At 36.9% G+C, this 18,669-nt stretch overlaps 1 protein-coding gene across 2 annotated transcripts in view; it reads right to left on the reverse strand.

The window, feature by feature from the left end:
* The window catches only part of ptprna (protein tyrosine phosphatase receptor type Na), a 74,665-nt gene that overhangs the window by 24,724 nt on the left and 31,272 nt on the right, over nucleotides 1–18,669 (reverse strand). The window contains exons 10-16 of one of the 2 annotated variants that reach the window (XM_062068735.1): nucleotides 15,688–15,896; nucleotides 12,667–12,753; nucleotides 12,376–12,455; nucleotides 10,478–10,542; nucleotides 4,181–4,390; nucleotides 2,409–2,615; nucleotides 2,201–2,348 (exon numbers count right to left, since the gene is read on the reverse strand). In XM_062068735.1, coding sequence (XP_061924719.1) covers nucleotides 2,201–2,348; nucleotides 2,409–2,615; nucleotides 4,181–4,390; nucleotides 10,478–10,542; nucleotides 12,376–12,455; nucleotides 12,667–12,753; nucleotides 15,688–15,896 — 1,006 coding nt within the window. Of the gene's footprint in view, nucleotides 1–2,200; nucleotides 2,349–2,408; nucleotides 2,664–4,180; nucleotides 4,391–10,477; nucleotides 10,543–12,375; nucleotides 12,456–12,666; nucleotides 12,754–15,687; nucleotides 15,897–18,669 lie in introns of both variants that reach the window. The other variant, XM_062068733.1, reaches the window with a different exon arrangement.

Genomic DNA, 18,669 nt, shown 5'->3' on the forward strand with positions numbered 1-18,669 from the left:
GTGCTATATAAATAAATTGTTGTAAACGTGCTATATAAATAAATAAATTGTTGTAAACGTGCTATATAAATAAATAAATTGTTGTAAACGTGCTATATAAATAAATAAATTGTTGTAAACGTGCTATATAAATAAATAAATTGTTGTAAACGTGCTATATAAATAAATAAATTGTTGTAAACGTGCTATATAAATAAAGAAATTGTTGTAAACGTGCTATAGAAATAAATTGTTGTAAACGTGCTATATAAATAAAGAAATTGTTGTAAACGTGCTATATAAATAAAGAAATTGTTGTAAACGTGCTTTATAAATAAATAAATTGTTTTAAACGTGCAATTTAAATAAATAAATTGTTGTAAACGTGCTATATAAATAAATGAATTGTTGTGAACGTGCTATATAAATAAATAAATTGTTGTAAACGTGCTATATAAATAAAGAAATTGTAAACGTGCTATATATATAAATAAATTGTTGTAAACGCGCTATATAAATAAATAAATCGTTGTAAATGTGCTATATAAATAAATTGTTCTAAACGTGCTGTATAAATAAATGAATTGTTGTAAACGTGTTACATAAATAAATTGTTGTAAACATGCTACATCAATTGTTTTAAACGTGCTATATCAATATATAAATTGTTGTAAACGTGCTGTATAAATAAATAAATTGTTGTAAACGTGCTATATAAATAAATAAATTGTTGTAAACGTGTTACATAAATAAATTGTTGTAAACGTGCTACATCAATTGTTTTAAACGTGCTATATCAATAAATACATTGTTGTAAACGTGCTATATAAATAAATAAATTGTTTTAAACGTGCTATATAAATAAATAAATTGTTGTAAACGTGCTATATCAATAAATACATTGTTGTAAACGTGCTATATAAATAAATAAATTGTTGTAAACGTGCTATATAAATAAATAAATTGTTGTAAACGTGCTATATAAATAAAATGTTGTAAACGTGCTATATAAATAAGTAAATATTTGTAAACGTGCTACATGAATAAATTGTTGTAAACGTGCCATATCAATTGTTTTAAACGTGCTATATAAAAAAATTGTTGTAAACGTGCTATATAAATAAATAAATTGCTGTAAACGTGCTATATATAATAAATTGTTGTAAACGTGCTGTATAAATAAATAAATTGCTGTAAACGTGCTATATATATAAATAAATTGTTGTAAACATGCTATATAAATAAAATGTTGTAAACGTGCTATATAAATAAATATTTGTAAACGTGCTACATGAATAAATTGTTGTAAATGTGCCATATCAATTGTTGTAAACGTGCTATATAAATAAATTGTTGTAAACGTGCTATATAAATAAATTGTTGTAAACATGCTATATAAATAAATAAATTGTTGTAAACATGCTATATATATAAATAACTTGTTGTAAACATGCTATATAAATAAATAAATTGTTGTAAACGTGCTATATAAATAAATAAATTGTTGTAAACGTGCTATATATATAAATAAATTGTTGTAAACGTGCTATATATATATAAATACATTGTTGTAAACATGCTATATAAATAAATAACTTGTTGTAAACGTGCTATATAAATAAACTGTTGTAAACGTTGTACATAAATAAATAAATTGTTGTAAACGTGCTATATAAATAAATAAAATGTTGTAAACGTGCTATATAAATAAATAAATTGTTGTAAACGTGCTATATATATAAATAAATTATTGTAAACGTGCTATATAAATAAATAACTTGTTGTAAACGTGCTATATAAATAAATAAATTGTTGTAAACGTGCTATATATATATAAATAAATTGTTGTAAACGTGCTATATAAATAAATAACTTGTTGTAAACGTGCTATAGAAATAAATAACTTGTTGTAAACGTGCTATATAAATAAAGTTACCTTGCCAAAGTTGCTGAACTCTAGTACAGGGGTGTCCAAAGTGTGGCCCGGGGGCCATTTGCAACCCGCAGCACATGCTAAAAATACTTTTAAATAAATAAATAAAATAACATAAAAAAGTGGAATATTAAAACTAATAATTGGTGCTGTGACCCGGATTTGTGTGCCTACAAGCAGAAACCAAAAACTAGAGCTCCTATTCTATTGCCTAAGGTAATAGAATCACTAAGTTGAGTAAAAGCATGAAATAAGGAGAGTCAAGAAGGAAGAAATGGAGGAACTGACATGGCAGCGATTCCGCTTGTCTGTTTTTGTCCACGTTGGCGAGAGTTTGTGCCAGCGCCACTGAACTGGGCTCGGCCTGGTAGGAGCACAGGGCCTCCCACTCCTTCTGGAGGCGGTCCTTGTTACGAAGGTGGTCCTCCATGTAGGTCTGCCGGGTCACAAGACGTCAATGCTTCCTTCCGGCCTCGGCGCCGACGGCTCCACTCACCAGAATCATGTGACCGGTGGAGATGTCCATGTTGGACTGGGCGGGCTCCTCGCTCCAGGACGGCGTGGAGCTGTGCGTGGACGAGGGACTGTGCTGCGGCCCGTCGCTGAACTGGGACGAGACGCTGCTCACGCGGGACGTGTCCGTCCCCCGCCGACCGCCGGCGGCGCCGCCCGCCACCCCGCTGGTGCCGGCGCCCACGCAGTCCTGGCGGCACAGAGAGGATTTGGACGCCATGTGCTGGCGACATAGCTCCTGGGTGTGCCACACAGACAGAGGACATCACAATAAATCAATAGCAGGAGCTCTTTGGAAAGTGGGCGGGGCTTCTAGAAAGTGCCGCAAAGTGGGTAATCACGTCCCCCTAAAGGCTCAGTGATGACTCGGCTCTCATCTGGTTTGGTACTTTGTACTTGCTTTAAGACCGTGACACGCCGTGATGTCGCCTTGCAAACAAAGACTTCAAGGCTCCCTTTTTCCTACCATTCAGTACTTACCTTTTTCTTTATGGAGCACGACTGCAGGATAACACACCGTGTCGCCTGCGACAGGAACTAACAAGACAAATACTAGAGTCCGTGAACATTGCTCCAAAGTACGGATTTTGCCTGGTTTTCTGCATGTAAAACTGTAATTGTTGTCTCCAACAGGGGTCGCCAACCCCTCCGTCTTTGGGACCCTAACATTAAATGGAGAAAATATTAGAAACAAAAAGTATTATTATGAGATCAGCGACACCCGGAGAATGACCACCAGACCCACAAACAGCCTCTGGTCTTGCAAACGCACACAAATCATGGCGCTACAACAATGCAGTCAGGCTGACTGTTCACACACGTCGGACATTTTCTAGCATCCAACATCAAACAACACTTCCCTCGACCATCATCGCTCGCCTGCGACAGGAACTAACAAGACAAATACTAGAGTCCGTGAACATTGCTCCAAAGTACGGATTTTGCCTGGTTTTCTGCATGTAAAACTGTAATTGTTGTCTCCAACAGGGGTCGCCAACCCCTCCGTCTTTGGGACCCTAACATTAAATGGAGAAAATATTAGAAACAAAAAGTATTATTATGAGATCAGCGACACCCGGAGAATGACCACCAGACCCACAAACAGCCTCTGGTCTTGCAAACGCACACAAATCATGGCGCTACAACAATGCAGTCAGGCTGACTGTTCACACACGTCGGACATTTTCTAGCATCCAACATCAAACAACACTTCCCTCGACCATCATCGCTCGCCTGCGACAGGAACTAACAAGACAAATACTAGAGTCCGTGAACATTGCTCCAAAGTACGGATTTTGCCTGGTTTTCTGCATGTAAAACTAAGTATTGTCTCCAACAGGGGTCGCCAACCCTCCATCCTTGGGACCCTAACAGTCGATGGAGAGAATATTAGAAACAAAAAGTATCATTATGAGATCTGGAGAGACCCTAACCCAGACCCACAAACAGCCTCTGGTCTTGCAAACGCACACAAATCATGGCGCTGCAACAATGCAGTCAGGCTGACTGTTCACACACGTCGGGCATTTTCTAGCATCCGACATCAAACAACTCTTCCCTCGACCATCATCGCTCGCCTGCGACAGGAACTAACAAGACAAATACTAGAGTCCGTGAACATTGCTCCAAAGTACGGATTTTGCATGGTTTTCTGCATGTAAAACTGTAATTATTGTCTCCAACAGAGGTCGCCAGCCTCTTATCTGGAAACACTCTTAAGTGGAGGTAGCACTGTAATGAGCAACGTCACCTTACCTGATAGTCAAAGTGTGTTTCGGCCCCTCCCTCTGGCCCCAGACCGAGCTTGCCATTGGCCAGGTGGTGAGCGTAGTGTCTGAGGCAGGCGAAGGCCACCGCCACCATCAGCACCCCTCCCACCGCTGCCATGGAAACCAGCGTGATGACCGTCCCACTGGAGCCCTGGGAAACCCTGGTCACCTGAGGGAGACCCCGTGCATTTGTCCTCTGGAAGGAAGGAAAACAAGAAGAGAGAATGATATTAGACAAAGACCACATGACATCATCCTCTCACTGAGGCCCCTCCCCCTTTTAGGGACAAGCAGCAAAAAGGTCACTCCTGTCACTATTTACTTAACACAAGGCAGCGTTCCATAATCCTATTAAAGGGGAACTGCACATTTTTAAGATGTTTGTTTATCATTTAAAAGAACAGGTTTTTTTCTTTTTGTATGCATTCTAACTTGTAAACAAATGCTAACAAGAGTCAGCTAAAGAGGTGGTAGTGGGAGCGCTCTACAAAAACTTCAATGTTTTATATACACACTAAATATATATGTCATGTAGTAACATTCATAATAACATGTAATATATACATAATGTAAGTATATATGTCATATAGTAACATTCATAATAACATGTAATATATACATGATGTTAGTATATATGTAATATCTAGTAACATTCATAATAACATGTAATATATACGTGATGTAAGAATATATGTCATGTAGTAACATTCATAATATGTAATATATACATGATGTAAGTATATATGTCATGTAGTAACATTCATAATAACATGTAATATATACATGATGTAAGTATATATGTCATGTAGTAACATTCATAATAACATGTAATATATACATGATGTAAGTATATATGTCATGTAGTAACATTCATAATAACATGTAATATATACATGATGTAAGTATATATGTCATGTAGTAACTAACATTCATAATAACATGTAATATATACATGATGTAAGTATATATGTCATGTAGTAACATTCATAATAACATGTAATATATACATGATGTAAGTATATATGTCATGTAGTAACTAACATTCATAATAACATGTAATATATACATGATGTAAGTATATATGTCATGTAGTAACATTCATAATAACATGTCATATATACATGATGTAAGTATATATGTCATGTAGTAACATTCATAATAACATGTAATATATACATGATGTAAGTATATATGTCATGTAGTAACATTTATAATAACATGTAATATATACATGATGTAAGTATATATGTCATGTAGTAACATTCATAATAACATGTAATATATACATGATGTAAGTATATATGTAGTATCTACTAACATTCATAATAACATGTAATATATACATGATGTAAGTATATATGTCATGTAGTAACATTCATAATAACATGTAATATATACATGATGTTAGTATATATGTAATATCTAGTAACATTCATAATAACATGTAATATATACGTGATGTAAGAATATATGTCATGTAGTAACATTCATAATATGTAATATATACATGATGTAAGTATATATGTCATGTAGTAACATTCATAATAACATGTAATATATACATGATGTAAGTATATATGTCATGTAGTAACATTCATAATAACATGTAATATATACATGATGTAAGTATATATGTCATGTAGTAACATTCATAATAACATGTAATATATACATGATGTAAGTATATATGTCATGTAGTAACTAACATTCATAATAACATGTAATATATACATGATGTAAGTATATATGTCATGTAGTAACATTCATAATAACATGTAATATATACATGATGTAAGTATATATGTCATGTAGTAACTAACATTCATAATAACATGTAATATATACATGATGTAAGTATATATGTCATGTAGTAACATTCATAATAACATGTCATATATACATGATGTAAGTATATATGTCATGTAGTAACATTCATAATAACATGTAATATATACATGATGTAAGTATATATGTCATGTAGTAACATTCATAATAACATGTAATATATACATGATGTAAGTATATATGTCATGTAGTAACATTCATAATAACATGTAATATATACATGATGTAAGTATATATGTCATGTAGTAACATTCATAATAACATGTAATATATACATGATGTAAGTATATATGTCATGTAGTAACATTCATAATAACATGTAATATATACATGATGTAAGTATATATGTCATGTAGTAACTAACATTCATAATAACATGTAATATATACATGATGTAAGTATATATGTCATGTAGTAACATTCATAATAACATGTAATATATACATGATGTAAGTATATATGTCATGTAGTAACATTCATAATAACATGTAATATATACATGATGTAAGTATATATGTCATGTAGTAACATTCATAATAACATGTAATATATACATGATGTAAGTATATATGTCATGTAGTAGCATTCATAATAACATGTAATATATACATGATGTAAGTATATATGTCATGTAGTAACATTCATAATAACATGTCATATATACATGATGTAAGTATATATGTCATGTAGTAACATTCATAATAACATGTAATATATACATGATGTAAGTATATATGTCATGTAGTAACTAACATTTATAATAACATGTAATATATACATGATGTAAGTATATATGTCATGTAGTAACATTCATAATAACATGTAATATATACATGATGTAAGTATATATGTCATGTAGTAACATTCATAATAACATGTAATATATACATGATGTAAGTATATATGTCATGTAGTAACATTCATAATAACATGTAATATATACATGATGTAAGTATATATGTCATGTAGTAACATTCATAATAACATGTCATATATACATGATGTAAGTATATATGTCATGTAGTAACATTCATAATAACATGTAATATATACATGATGTAAGTATATATGTCATGTAGTAACATTCATAATAACATGTCATATATACATGATGTAAGTATATACTGTATATAATGTAGTGACATTCATAATAACATGTAATATACACATGATGTAAGTATATATGTCATGTAGTAACATTCATAATAACATGTAATATATACATGATGTAAGTATATATGTCATGTAGTAACATTCATAATAACATGTAATATATACATGATGTAAGTATATATGTCATGTAGTAACATTCATAATAACATGTAATATATACATGATGTAAGTATATATGTCATGTAGTAACATTCATAATAACATGTCATATATACATGATGTAAGTATATATGTCATGTAGTAACATTCATAATAACATGTAATATATACATGATGTAAGTATATATGTCATGTAGTAACATTCATAATAACATGTCATATATACATGATGTAAGTATATACTGTATATAATGTAGTGACATTCATAATAACATGTAATATGTAAGTATTAATTTCACAGACACATCACAACGTTCACTTTCCCTTCAAGGACAACAACAACAAGACTACTAATTATGTCAGACTTAACAGCATTAATTATTTTTCAGGAGTAATCTAATGAACTACTTTTAGGTCCATTATGACGCTGTTAGCGATAGCTTGATGTAAGGTGGCACGCTACTGTTGATGTGGTTTTATGTGGACAACAAGACAGCCTCATAAGTGCAGCAAGTTCAATGCAGGAAATATCATTTTACTGGCAACAGCAACAAGCAGTATCGCACTAAAATGAACTTGATATCCAACAGGAAGAGGCAACATCACACTGTGACACAGCAGACAACAACAACATACGCACACGTACACGGTGGGAATATTGGACAACATCCAAACAATACCCCGTTTGTTGACAAGAAGACATGGCAGCCATGGAAGTACAGCCAGTCTCTTTATCTAGCAGAGGTAACACAATCTGGGGAAAAGGTTCAAAGAAGCCAACACAATGCCGCTGCTAACGGCTAAAGCTAACAGACACAGCTCCGTTGAAACCCTCGATGATGTCAACCGTCACTATTTGTTTTGTTTTTTAAGTAACGTGTTAATAACTTAATAATTCCAGTAGTAATTCAGTTACTTTTTAGGTAAAGTACCGATTAACTATGATATATAACTTTTTCAAAGTACTTTTCTAGAACACTGTTCATGAGAGACAACAAAGACTACTTTGATGATCCACAAACTTCTATTTTTGAGGCTGAATATAAGGAGGATGATGTACAAGTTGTAGAAGCTAAACAGATGCAGCTTTAGTCAAACACTAAGCATCATGTAGCTGTATTGCTAAGTGCTAAACAAGATATACAAACATAATAAAACAATCACTTACTGTACAATGTCTGCTCTCACTGGGATAAAGACTGATGGGATGTTTATATCTTCCACTTTAGATGAACAATTCACTCACAAAGGGTTAGTGGGTTTTTTTTTTGTGTCTTTCTCGTTATATTTGGATCTAAATTGGATGTCAAAGTTGACCAACTTGTGGGATTATGTCCACAACCTTCTACTATCCAGGTGAGAGACATGATTTATCATCTACAATGAACTTTCACCAACTCAGAGGCCATGCAGCAGCTCAATATGTCAATATAGCAGCATAAGCTAGTTAGCTCTCTGTGATTACGACTTTACAAAAAATTGTTTGTCTGTGTTAGCACTTATAATAACAATATTGCTAATACTTGTTAATGTTCATGTCACCACATGTAGATGGAGAATTGTTGCTGCTTTTTGGATGTTTTAGAGGCTTTAATGGGCACAATACTACTCCCTTTAGCTGCATTGTTAGCCACCTCATACTAGCCATATTTTACGACTTACAATGCATAAAAGAATGTGATATAGATATGATATTGATTGGAGAATACACCATGTCCACATATAGATATGATATTGATTGGAGAATACACCATGTCCACATATAGATATGATATTGATTGGAGAATACACCATGTCCACATATAGATATGATATTGATTGGAGAATACACCATGTCCACATATAGATATGATATTGATTGGAGAATACACCATGTCCACATATAGATATGATATTGATTGGAGGATACACCATGTCCACATATAGATATGATATTGATTGGAGGATACACCATGTCCACATATAGATATGATATTGATTGGAGGATACACCATGTCCACATATAGATATGATATTGATTGGAGGATACACCATGTCCACATATAGATATGATATTGATTGGAGGATACACCATGTCCACATATAGATATGATATTGATTGGAGAATACACCATGTCCACATATAGATATGATATTGATTGGAGAATACACCATGTCCACATATAGATATGATATTGATTGGAGGATACACCATGTCCACATATAGATATGATATTGATTGGAGGATACACCATGTCCACATATAGATATGATATTGATTGGAGGATACACCATGTCCACATATAGATATGATATTGATTGGAGAATACACCGTGTCCACATATAGATATGATATTGATTGGAGGATACACCATGTCCACATATAGATATGATATTGATTGGAGGATACACCATGTCCACATATAGATATGATATTGCAATGACATGTTGATTATTTAAGGAAGGAAACACGTCATGACTGGGGAAGACTCAGACAAAGGTGGTGTGTGGGAACAGGTTGACGAGACCTGTTGTCATAGCACCTGTTGTCATAGCACCTGGGGTCTGGGCGCCACAGTGGGGGGAGGAGACAAATCACCATGGCAACAAGTAAGATGGTGCTTGATGGCTTCTGCCTCACACACACAATACGAGGTGGGCTGCATCTTCATTACTCTTGCATTTTCACTTTCATCCTAATCAAAGTGTACACATGCTGCTGTATATATATATATATATATATATATATATATATATATATATATATATATATATATATATATATATACATATATATATATAAAAGAACAATTCAACATTCGACGTCACTATGGGGAGTTTTGACGGAGCGTGCGAACTTGTTGGGAGTTTCCTCCTCTCCCAGCTCGCTAGCCTCAACCTGAACCTTGGTATTTACCGTGACGACGGACTGGCAGTGTGTCGCGCCTCACCAAGGAGCAGCGAGAATACCAAGAAGCGCATATGCCAAATCTTCAAAGAGAACGGCCTACGGATCACGATTGAAGCCAACAAGCAAACCGTCAACTTCCTCCACGTCACTTTCAACCTGAGGAATAACAGCTACCAACCATTCACGAAACCCAACACAACACTCCAATACGTACACCATGACAGCAACCACCCACCCACCATGCGATGCGCGTATGTATGTTTTTATGTATGGTACCTCTCCCACGCCACTCTGAACGATCTTCAGGGTCGTCTCAGACTCCAGGAAGTTCTTTTCGGATACTGTGGTGAAGAAGGAAACAACAAGTGTGTCACTGTTGAATCACGACACAAAAGAGATGTGGGGAAAAACCAAACAAATATATATATATATATATATATATATATATATATATATATATATATATATATATATATATATATATATATATATATATATATATATATATATATATATATATATACACGTATGCATCTCCTCCTAACTATACAAATGCACATATTGCCCGTCCCCTTAAAAAGGGTGGGGGGGTTGCACTAATATACAATGAAAACTTTAACCTTACCCCTAACCTAAATAATACATATAAATCCTTTGAGGTGCTTACTATGAGGTCTGTCACACCGCTGCCTCTCTACCTGGCTGTTATCTACCGCCCCCCAGGGCCCTATTCGGACTTTATCAGTGAATTCTCAGAGTTCATCGCTGATCTAGTGACGCACGCCGACAATATAATTATAATGGGGGACTTTAATATCCATATGAATACCCCGTCGGACCCTCTGTGCGTGGCGCTCCAGACTATAATTGATAGCTGTGGTCTTACACAAATAATAAATGAACCCACGCATCGCAACGGTAATACAATAGATCTAGTGCTTGTCAGGGGTGTCACCACCTCTAAAGTTATGATACTCCCGTGCACAAAAGTAATGTCCGATCATTACCTTATAAAATTTGAAGTTCTGACTCATTGTCAACAAGCTAATAATAATAATAACTGCTATAGCAGCCGCAACATTAATGCTGCCACAACGACGACTCTTGCTGACCTACTGCCTTCGGTAATGGCACCATTCTCAAATTATGTGGGCTCTATTGAAAACCTCACTAACAACTTTAACGACGCCCTGCGCGACACCATTGATAGTATAGCACCGCTAAAGCAAAAAAGGGCCCCTAAAAGGCGCACCCCATGGTTTACAGAAGAAACTAGAGCTCATAAATTAGCATGTAGAAAGCTGGAACGCAAATGGCGCGCGACTAAACTTGAGGTTTTCCATCAAGCTTGGAGTGATAGTTTAATAACCTATAAACGCATGCTTACCTTAGCAAAAGCTAATTACTACTCAAATCTCATCCACCTCAACAAAAAAGATCCTAAATATTTGTTCAGTACAGTAGCATCGCTAACCCAACAAGGGACTCCTCGCAGTAGCTCCACCCACTCGGCAGATGACTTCATGAATTTTTTTAAATCAGAAAATTGAAGTCTTTAGACAGGAGATTAAAGGGTTACATTAACACAGATACGACTGAATATAAGACGGACACCGCCCTCCAAAATAGTCTCTCTCTTTTTGATGAAATAACATTAGAGGAATTATTACGGCGTGTAAGTGGGATAAAACAAACAACATGTTTACTTGACCCACTTCCTGGGAAACTTATCAAGGAGCTAGTTCGGAATATTAGGTCCATCAGTGTTAAATATCCTAAACTTATGTTTGATTGATGCTGTATAATGACTATGATCATGTGTATCTAGGGTATGTAGCAAAGAATAGTGATGGAAGTGTAGATAGATAGATAGATAGATAGATAGATAGATAGATAGATAGATAGATAGATAGATAGATAGATAGATAGATAGATAGATAGATAGATAGATAGATGGATAGTACTTTATTGATTCCTTCAGGAGAGTTCCCTCAGGAAACTTAAAATATATCTAAAATCCCCCATTATAATTATATTGTCGGCGTATTTATGTGTACTTATTTCTATGATTGAAGTGCTCTTCCAATGTGACATTGAGTGCACTTGTTATGTTTATTTCTTGACAAAGGACAAGATATTGTAGTGAAAAGGTTTCATTCGAGTGTTTGTCTCACCTGCTTTAGCAGCCACCTGTGCAGCGCTCATGTTGTGTGGGTTCTGGCGGAGGCGGAAGGTCAGCGCAGGTCCCACCACGCTAGTGACACACGGGCGGTGAGGACAGCAGTCATGTGGGTGTGGTCATGATGATGGTGATGATGCTACCTTAAGTTGATGAAGGTGCTGCTTGTCAGTCATGTGGGTGTGGTCATGATGATGATGATGCTACCTTATGTTGATGAAGGTACTGCTTGTCAGTCATGTGGGTGTGGTCATGATGATGATGATGATGATGATGATGATACTACCTTATGTTGATGAAGCTTCTGCTTGTCAGGTGGATCTTCTCAGCCAGGAGCTCCAACAGTTTCATGCCATCGTGCAAACTCAGAGGACTGCCAGGGAAAACATAGTTTTACAGACTGGTAGATGACCACAATGTAGTCCACCTTTGATACTAGATGACCACAATGTAGTCCACCTTTGATACTAGATGACCACAATGTAGTCCACCTTTGATACTAGATGACCACAATGTAGTCCACCTTTGATACTAGATGACCACAATGTAGTCCACCTTTGATACTAGATGACCACAATGTAGTCCACCTTTGATACTAGATGACCACAATGTAGTCCACCTTTGATACTAGATGCACACAATGTAGTCCACCTTTGATACTAGATGGCCACAATGTAGTCCACCTTTGATACTAGATGACCACAATGTAGTCCACCTTTGATACTAGATGACCACAATGTAGTCCACCTTTGATACTAGATGACCACAATGTAGTCCACCTTTGATACTAGATGACCACAATGTAGTCCACCTTTGATACTAGATGACCACAATGTAGTCCACCTTTGATACTAGATGACCACAATGTAGTCCACCTTTGATACTAGATGACCACAATGTAGTCCACCTTTGATACTAGATGACCACAATGTAGTCCACCTTTGATACTAGATGCACACAATGTAGTCCACCTTTGATACTAGATGGCCACAATGTAGTCCACCTTTGATACTAGATGACCACAATGTAGTCCACCTTTGATACTAGATGACCACAATGTAGTCCACCTTTGATACTAGATGACCACAATGTAGTCCACCTTTGATACTAGATGACCACAATGTAGTCCACCTTTGATACTAGATGACCACAATGTAGTCCACCTTTGATACTAGATGACCACAATGTAGTCCACCTTTGATACTAGATGACCACAATGTAGTCCACCTTTGATACTAGATGACCACAATGTAGTCCACCTTTGATACTAGATGACCACAATGTAGTCCACCTTTGATACTAGATGCACACAATGTAGTCCACCTTTGATACTAGATGGCCACAATGTAGTCCACCTTTGATACTAGATGACCACAATGTAGTCCACCTTTGATACTAGATGACCACAATGTAGTCCACCTTTGATACTAGATGCACACAATGTAGTCCACCTTTGATACTAGATGGCCACAATGTAGTCCACCTTTGACACTAGATGACCACAATGTAGTCCACCTTTGATACTAGATGACCACAATGTAGTCCACCTTTGATTCTAGATGACCACAATGTAGTCCACCTTTGATACTAGATGACCACAATGTAGTCCACCTTTGATACTAGATGCACACAATGTAGTCCACCTTTGATACTAGATGGCCACAATGTAGTCCACCTTTGATACTAGATGACCACAATGTAGTCCACCTTTGATACTAGATGCACACAATGTAGTCCACCTTTGATACTAGATGACCACAATGTAGTCCACCTTTGATACTAGATGACCACAATGTAGTCCACCTTTGATACTAGATGACCACAATGTAGTCCACCTTTGATACTAGATGACCACAATGTAGTCCACACACATCTTTGATACTAGATGACCACAATGTAGTCCACCTTTGATACTAGATGACCACAATGTAGTCCACCTTTGATACTAGATGACCACAATGTAGTCCACACACATCTTTGATACTAGATGACCACAATGTAGTCCACCTTTGATACTAGATGACCACAATGTAGTCCACCTTTGATACTAGATGACCACAATGTAGTCCACCTTTGATACTAGATGACCACAATGTAGTCCACCTTTGATACTAGATGACCACAATGTAGTCCACCTTTGATACTAGATGACCACAATGTAGTCCACCTTTGATACTAGATGACCACAATGTAGTCCACCTTTGATACTAGATGCACACAATGTAGTCCACCTTTGATACTAGATGGCCACAATGTAGTCCACCTTTGATACTAGATGACCACAATGTAGTCCACCTTTGATACTAGATGACCACAATGTAGTCCACCTTTGATACTAGATGCACACAATGTAGTCCACCTTTGATACTAGATGGCCACAATGTAGTCCACCTTTGACACTAGATGACCACAATGTAGTCCACCTTTGATACTAGATGACCACAATGTAGTCCACCTTTGATTCTAGATGACCACAATGTAGTCCACCTTTGATACTAGATGACCACAATGTAGTCCACCTTTGATACTAGATGCACACAATGTAGTCCACCTTTGATACTAGATGGCCACAATGTAGTCCACCTTTGATACTAGATGACCACAATGTAGTCCACCTTTGATACTAGATGCACACAATGTAGTCCACCTTTGATACTAGATGACCACAATGTAGTCCACCTTTGATACTAGATGACCACAATGTAGTCCACCTTTGATACTAGATGACCACAATGTAGTCCACCTTTGATACTAGATGACCACAATGTAGTCCACACACATCTTTGATACTAGATGACCACAATGTAGTCCACCTTTGATACTAGATGACCACAATGTAGTCCACACACATCTTTGATACTAGATGACCACAATGTAGTCCACCTTTGATACTAGATGACCACAATGTAGTCCACCTTTGATACTAGATGACCACAATGTAGTCCACCTTTGATACTAGATGACCACAATGTAGTCCACACACATCTTTGATACTAGATGACCACAATGTAGTCCACACACATCTTTGATACTAGATGACCACAATGTAGTCCACACACATCTTTGATACTAGATGACCACAATGTAGTCCACACACATCTTTGATACTAGATGACCACAATGTAGTCCACCTTTGATACTAGATGACCACAATGTAGTCCACCTTTGATACTAGATGACCACAATGTAGTCCACCTTTGATACTAGATGACCACAATGTAGTCCACACACATCTTTGATACTAGATGACCACAATGTAGTCCACAAACAACTTTGATGTTCCCAACAAGTCATCTCTAGTCCTGACCTCTGGTTGGTGACGATGTAGCCATACTCCTCCTTGGCTCCTGGTCCATCAAGACCTGCTGCTTCCTGTGGGGCTCCTGGCCCGGAAGGAGACTGTGAGGGTGGGGGTCTAGAAGGTGTAGTTCCAGGTTCCAGGGGCTGAGGGGTGTCGGGAACCTTGGGAACAGGAGCAGGTTTCTCCACCTTCCTGGGAATGTTTAGCAGCTGCATCTACTCAGGAGAATCACAGGACACCTGTCAGGTGTGACACCTTATATGGCCTGTCACGTCATTTATGTGGACTGTCACATCATTTATGTGGCCTGTCACATCATTTATGTGGCCTGTCACATCATTTTCAGTGGACTGTCATATCATTTATATGGCCTGTCACATCATTTATATGGCCTGTCACGTCATTTATGTGGACTGTCACATCATTTATATGGCCTGTCACGTCATTTATGTGGCCTGTCACATCATTTATGTGGCCTGTCACATCATTTATGTGGCCTGTCACATCATTTATGTGGCCTGTCACATCATTTTCAGTGGACTGTCGTATCATTTATATGGCCTGTTACATCATTTATATGGCCTGTCACATCATTTCAAGGGGCCTGTCACATCGTTTCAAGTGGCCTGTCACATCATTTATATGGCCTGTCACATCATTTATGTGGCCTGTCACATCATTTATGTGTCCTTTCACATCATTTATGTGGCCTGTTACATAATATATGTGGCCTGTCACATCATATATGTGGCCTGTCACATCATTTATGTGGCCTGTCACATCATTTATGTGGCCTGTCACATCATTTATGTGGCCTGTCATATCATTTAAGTGGCCTGTCACATCATTTATGTGGCCTGTCACATCATTTATGTGGCCTGTCACGTAATTTATGTGGCCTGTCACGCCATTTATGTGACCTGTCACATCATTTATGTGGCCTGTCGCATCATTATGTGGCCTTTCACATCATTATGTGGGCTGTCACATCATTTCAAGTAGCCTGTCACATCATTTATGTGGCCTGTTACATCATTTATATGGCCTGTCACATCATTTCAAGTGGGCTGTCACTTCATTTATGTGGCCTGTCACATCATTTATGTGGCCTGTCACATCATTTATGTGCCCTGTCACATCATTTACAGTGCCTGTCACATCATTTATGTGGCCTGTCACATCATTTATGTGGTCTGTCACATCATCTATGTGGCCTGTCACATTATTTAATTGGCCTGTCACATCTTTTAAGTGGCCTGTCACGTCATTTATGTGGCTTGTCACATAATTATGTGGCCTGTCACATAATTTCAAGTGGCTTGTCACATCATTTATGTGGCCTGTCACATCATTTATGTGGCTTGCCACATCGTTTCAAGTGGCCTGTCACATCATTTATGTGGCCTGTCACATCATTTCAAGGGGCCTGTCACATCGTTTCAAGTGGCCTGTCACATCATTTATATGGCCTGTCACATCATTTATGTGGCCTGTCACATCATTTATGTGTCCTTTCACATCATTTATGTGGCCTGTTACATAATATATGTGGCCTGTCACATCATATATGTGGCCTGTCACATCATATATGTGGCCTGTCACATCATTTATGTGGCCTGTCACATCATTTATGTGGCCTGTCATATCATTTAAGTGGCCTGTCACATCATTTATGTAGTCTGTCACATCATTTACGTGGCCTGTCACATCATTTATGTGGCCTGTCACATCATTTCAAGTAGCCCGTCACGTCATTTACAGTGGCCTGTCACGTCATTTCAATTGGCATGTCACATAATTTAAGTGGCATATCACATAATTTATGTGGCCTGTCACATAATTTATGTGGCCTGTCACGTCAATTATGTGGCCTGTCACGTCATTTATGTGACCTGTCACATCATTTATGTGGCCTCATTTCATGTGGTTCTGCTACATCATATAATGTGTTTATGCCACATCATTTAAATGGACCACCACATCAATAATGAGGCTCGTCACAACATATATGGTGGCCCGCCACGTCGTAATATTATGTAAACATGCAACAAGCATTGTTCATGTTCTGCTATGAAAGATAAATCCTTCAGTATCAGGTTCAAGTATGAAGATCTACTTCCAGGTGACTAGGTTGACTTAGTTAGGAGTATGAAGATCTACTTCCAGGTGACTAGGTTGACTTAGTTAGGAGTATGAAGATCTACTTCCAGGTGACTAGGTTGACTTAGTTAGGAGTATGAAGATCCACTTCCAGGTGACTAGGTTGACTTAGTTAGGAGTATGAAGATCTACTTCCAGGTGACTAGGTTGACTTAGTTAGGAGTATGAAGATCCACCTTCCAGGTGACTAGGTTGACTTAGTTAGGAGTATGAAGATCTACTTCCAGGTGACTAGGTTGACTTAGTTAGGAGTATGAAGATCTACTTCCAGGTGACTAGGTTGACTTAGTTAGGAGTATGAAGATCTACTTCCAGGTGACTAGGTCGACTTAGTTAGGAGTATGAAGATCTACTTCCAGGTGACTAGGTTGACTTAGTTAGGGGTATGAAGATCTACTTCCAGGTGACTAGGTTGACTTAGTTAGGAGTATGAAGATCCACCTTCCAGGTGACTAGGTTGACTTAGTTAGGAGTATGAATATCTACTTCCAGGTGACTAGGTTGACTTAGTTAGGAGTATGAAGATCTACTTCCAGGTGACTAGGTCGACTTAGTTAGGAGTATGAAGATCTACTTCCAGGTGACTAGGTTGACTTAGTTAGGAGTATGAAGATCTACTTCCAGGTGACTAAGTTGACTTAGTTAGGAGTATGAAGATCTACTTCCAGGTGACTAGGTTGACTTAGTTAGGAGTATGAAGATCTACTTCCAGGTGACTAGGTTGACTTAGTTAGGAGTATGAAGATCTACTTCCAGGTGACTAGGTTGACTTAGTTAGGAGTATGAAGATCTACTTCCAGGTGACTAAGTTGACTTAGTTAGGAGTAT

This window comes from Entelurus aequoreus, linkage group LG14 (assembly GCF_033978785.1).
Source record: "Entelurus aequoreus isolate RoL-2023_Sb linkage group LG14, RoL_Eaeq_v1.1, whole genome shotgun sequence".
In the NCBI taxonomy this organism is placed as follows: Eukaryota; Metazoa; Chordata; class Actinopteri; order Syngnathiformes; family Syngnathidae; genus Entelurus; species Entelurus aequoreus.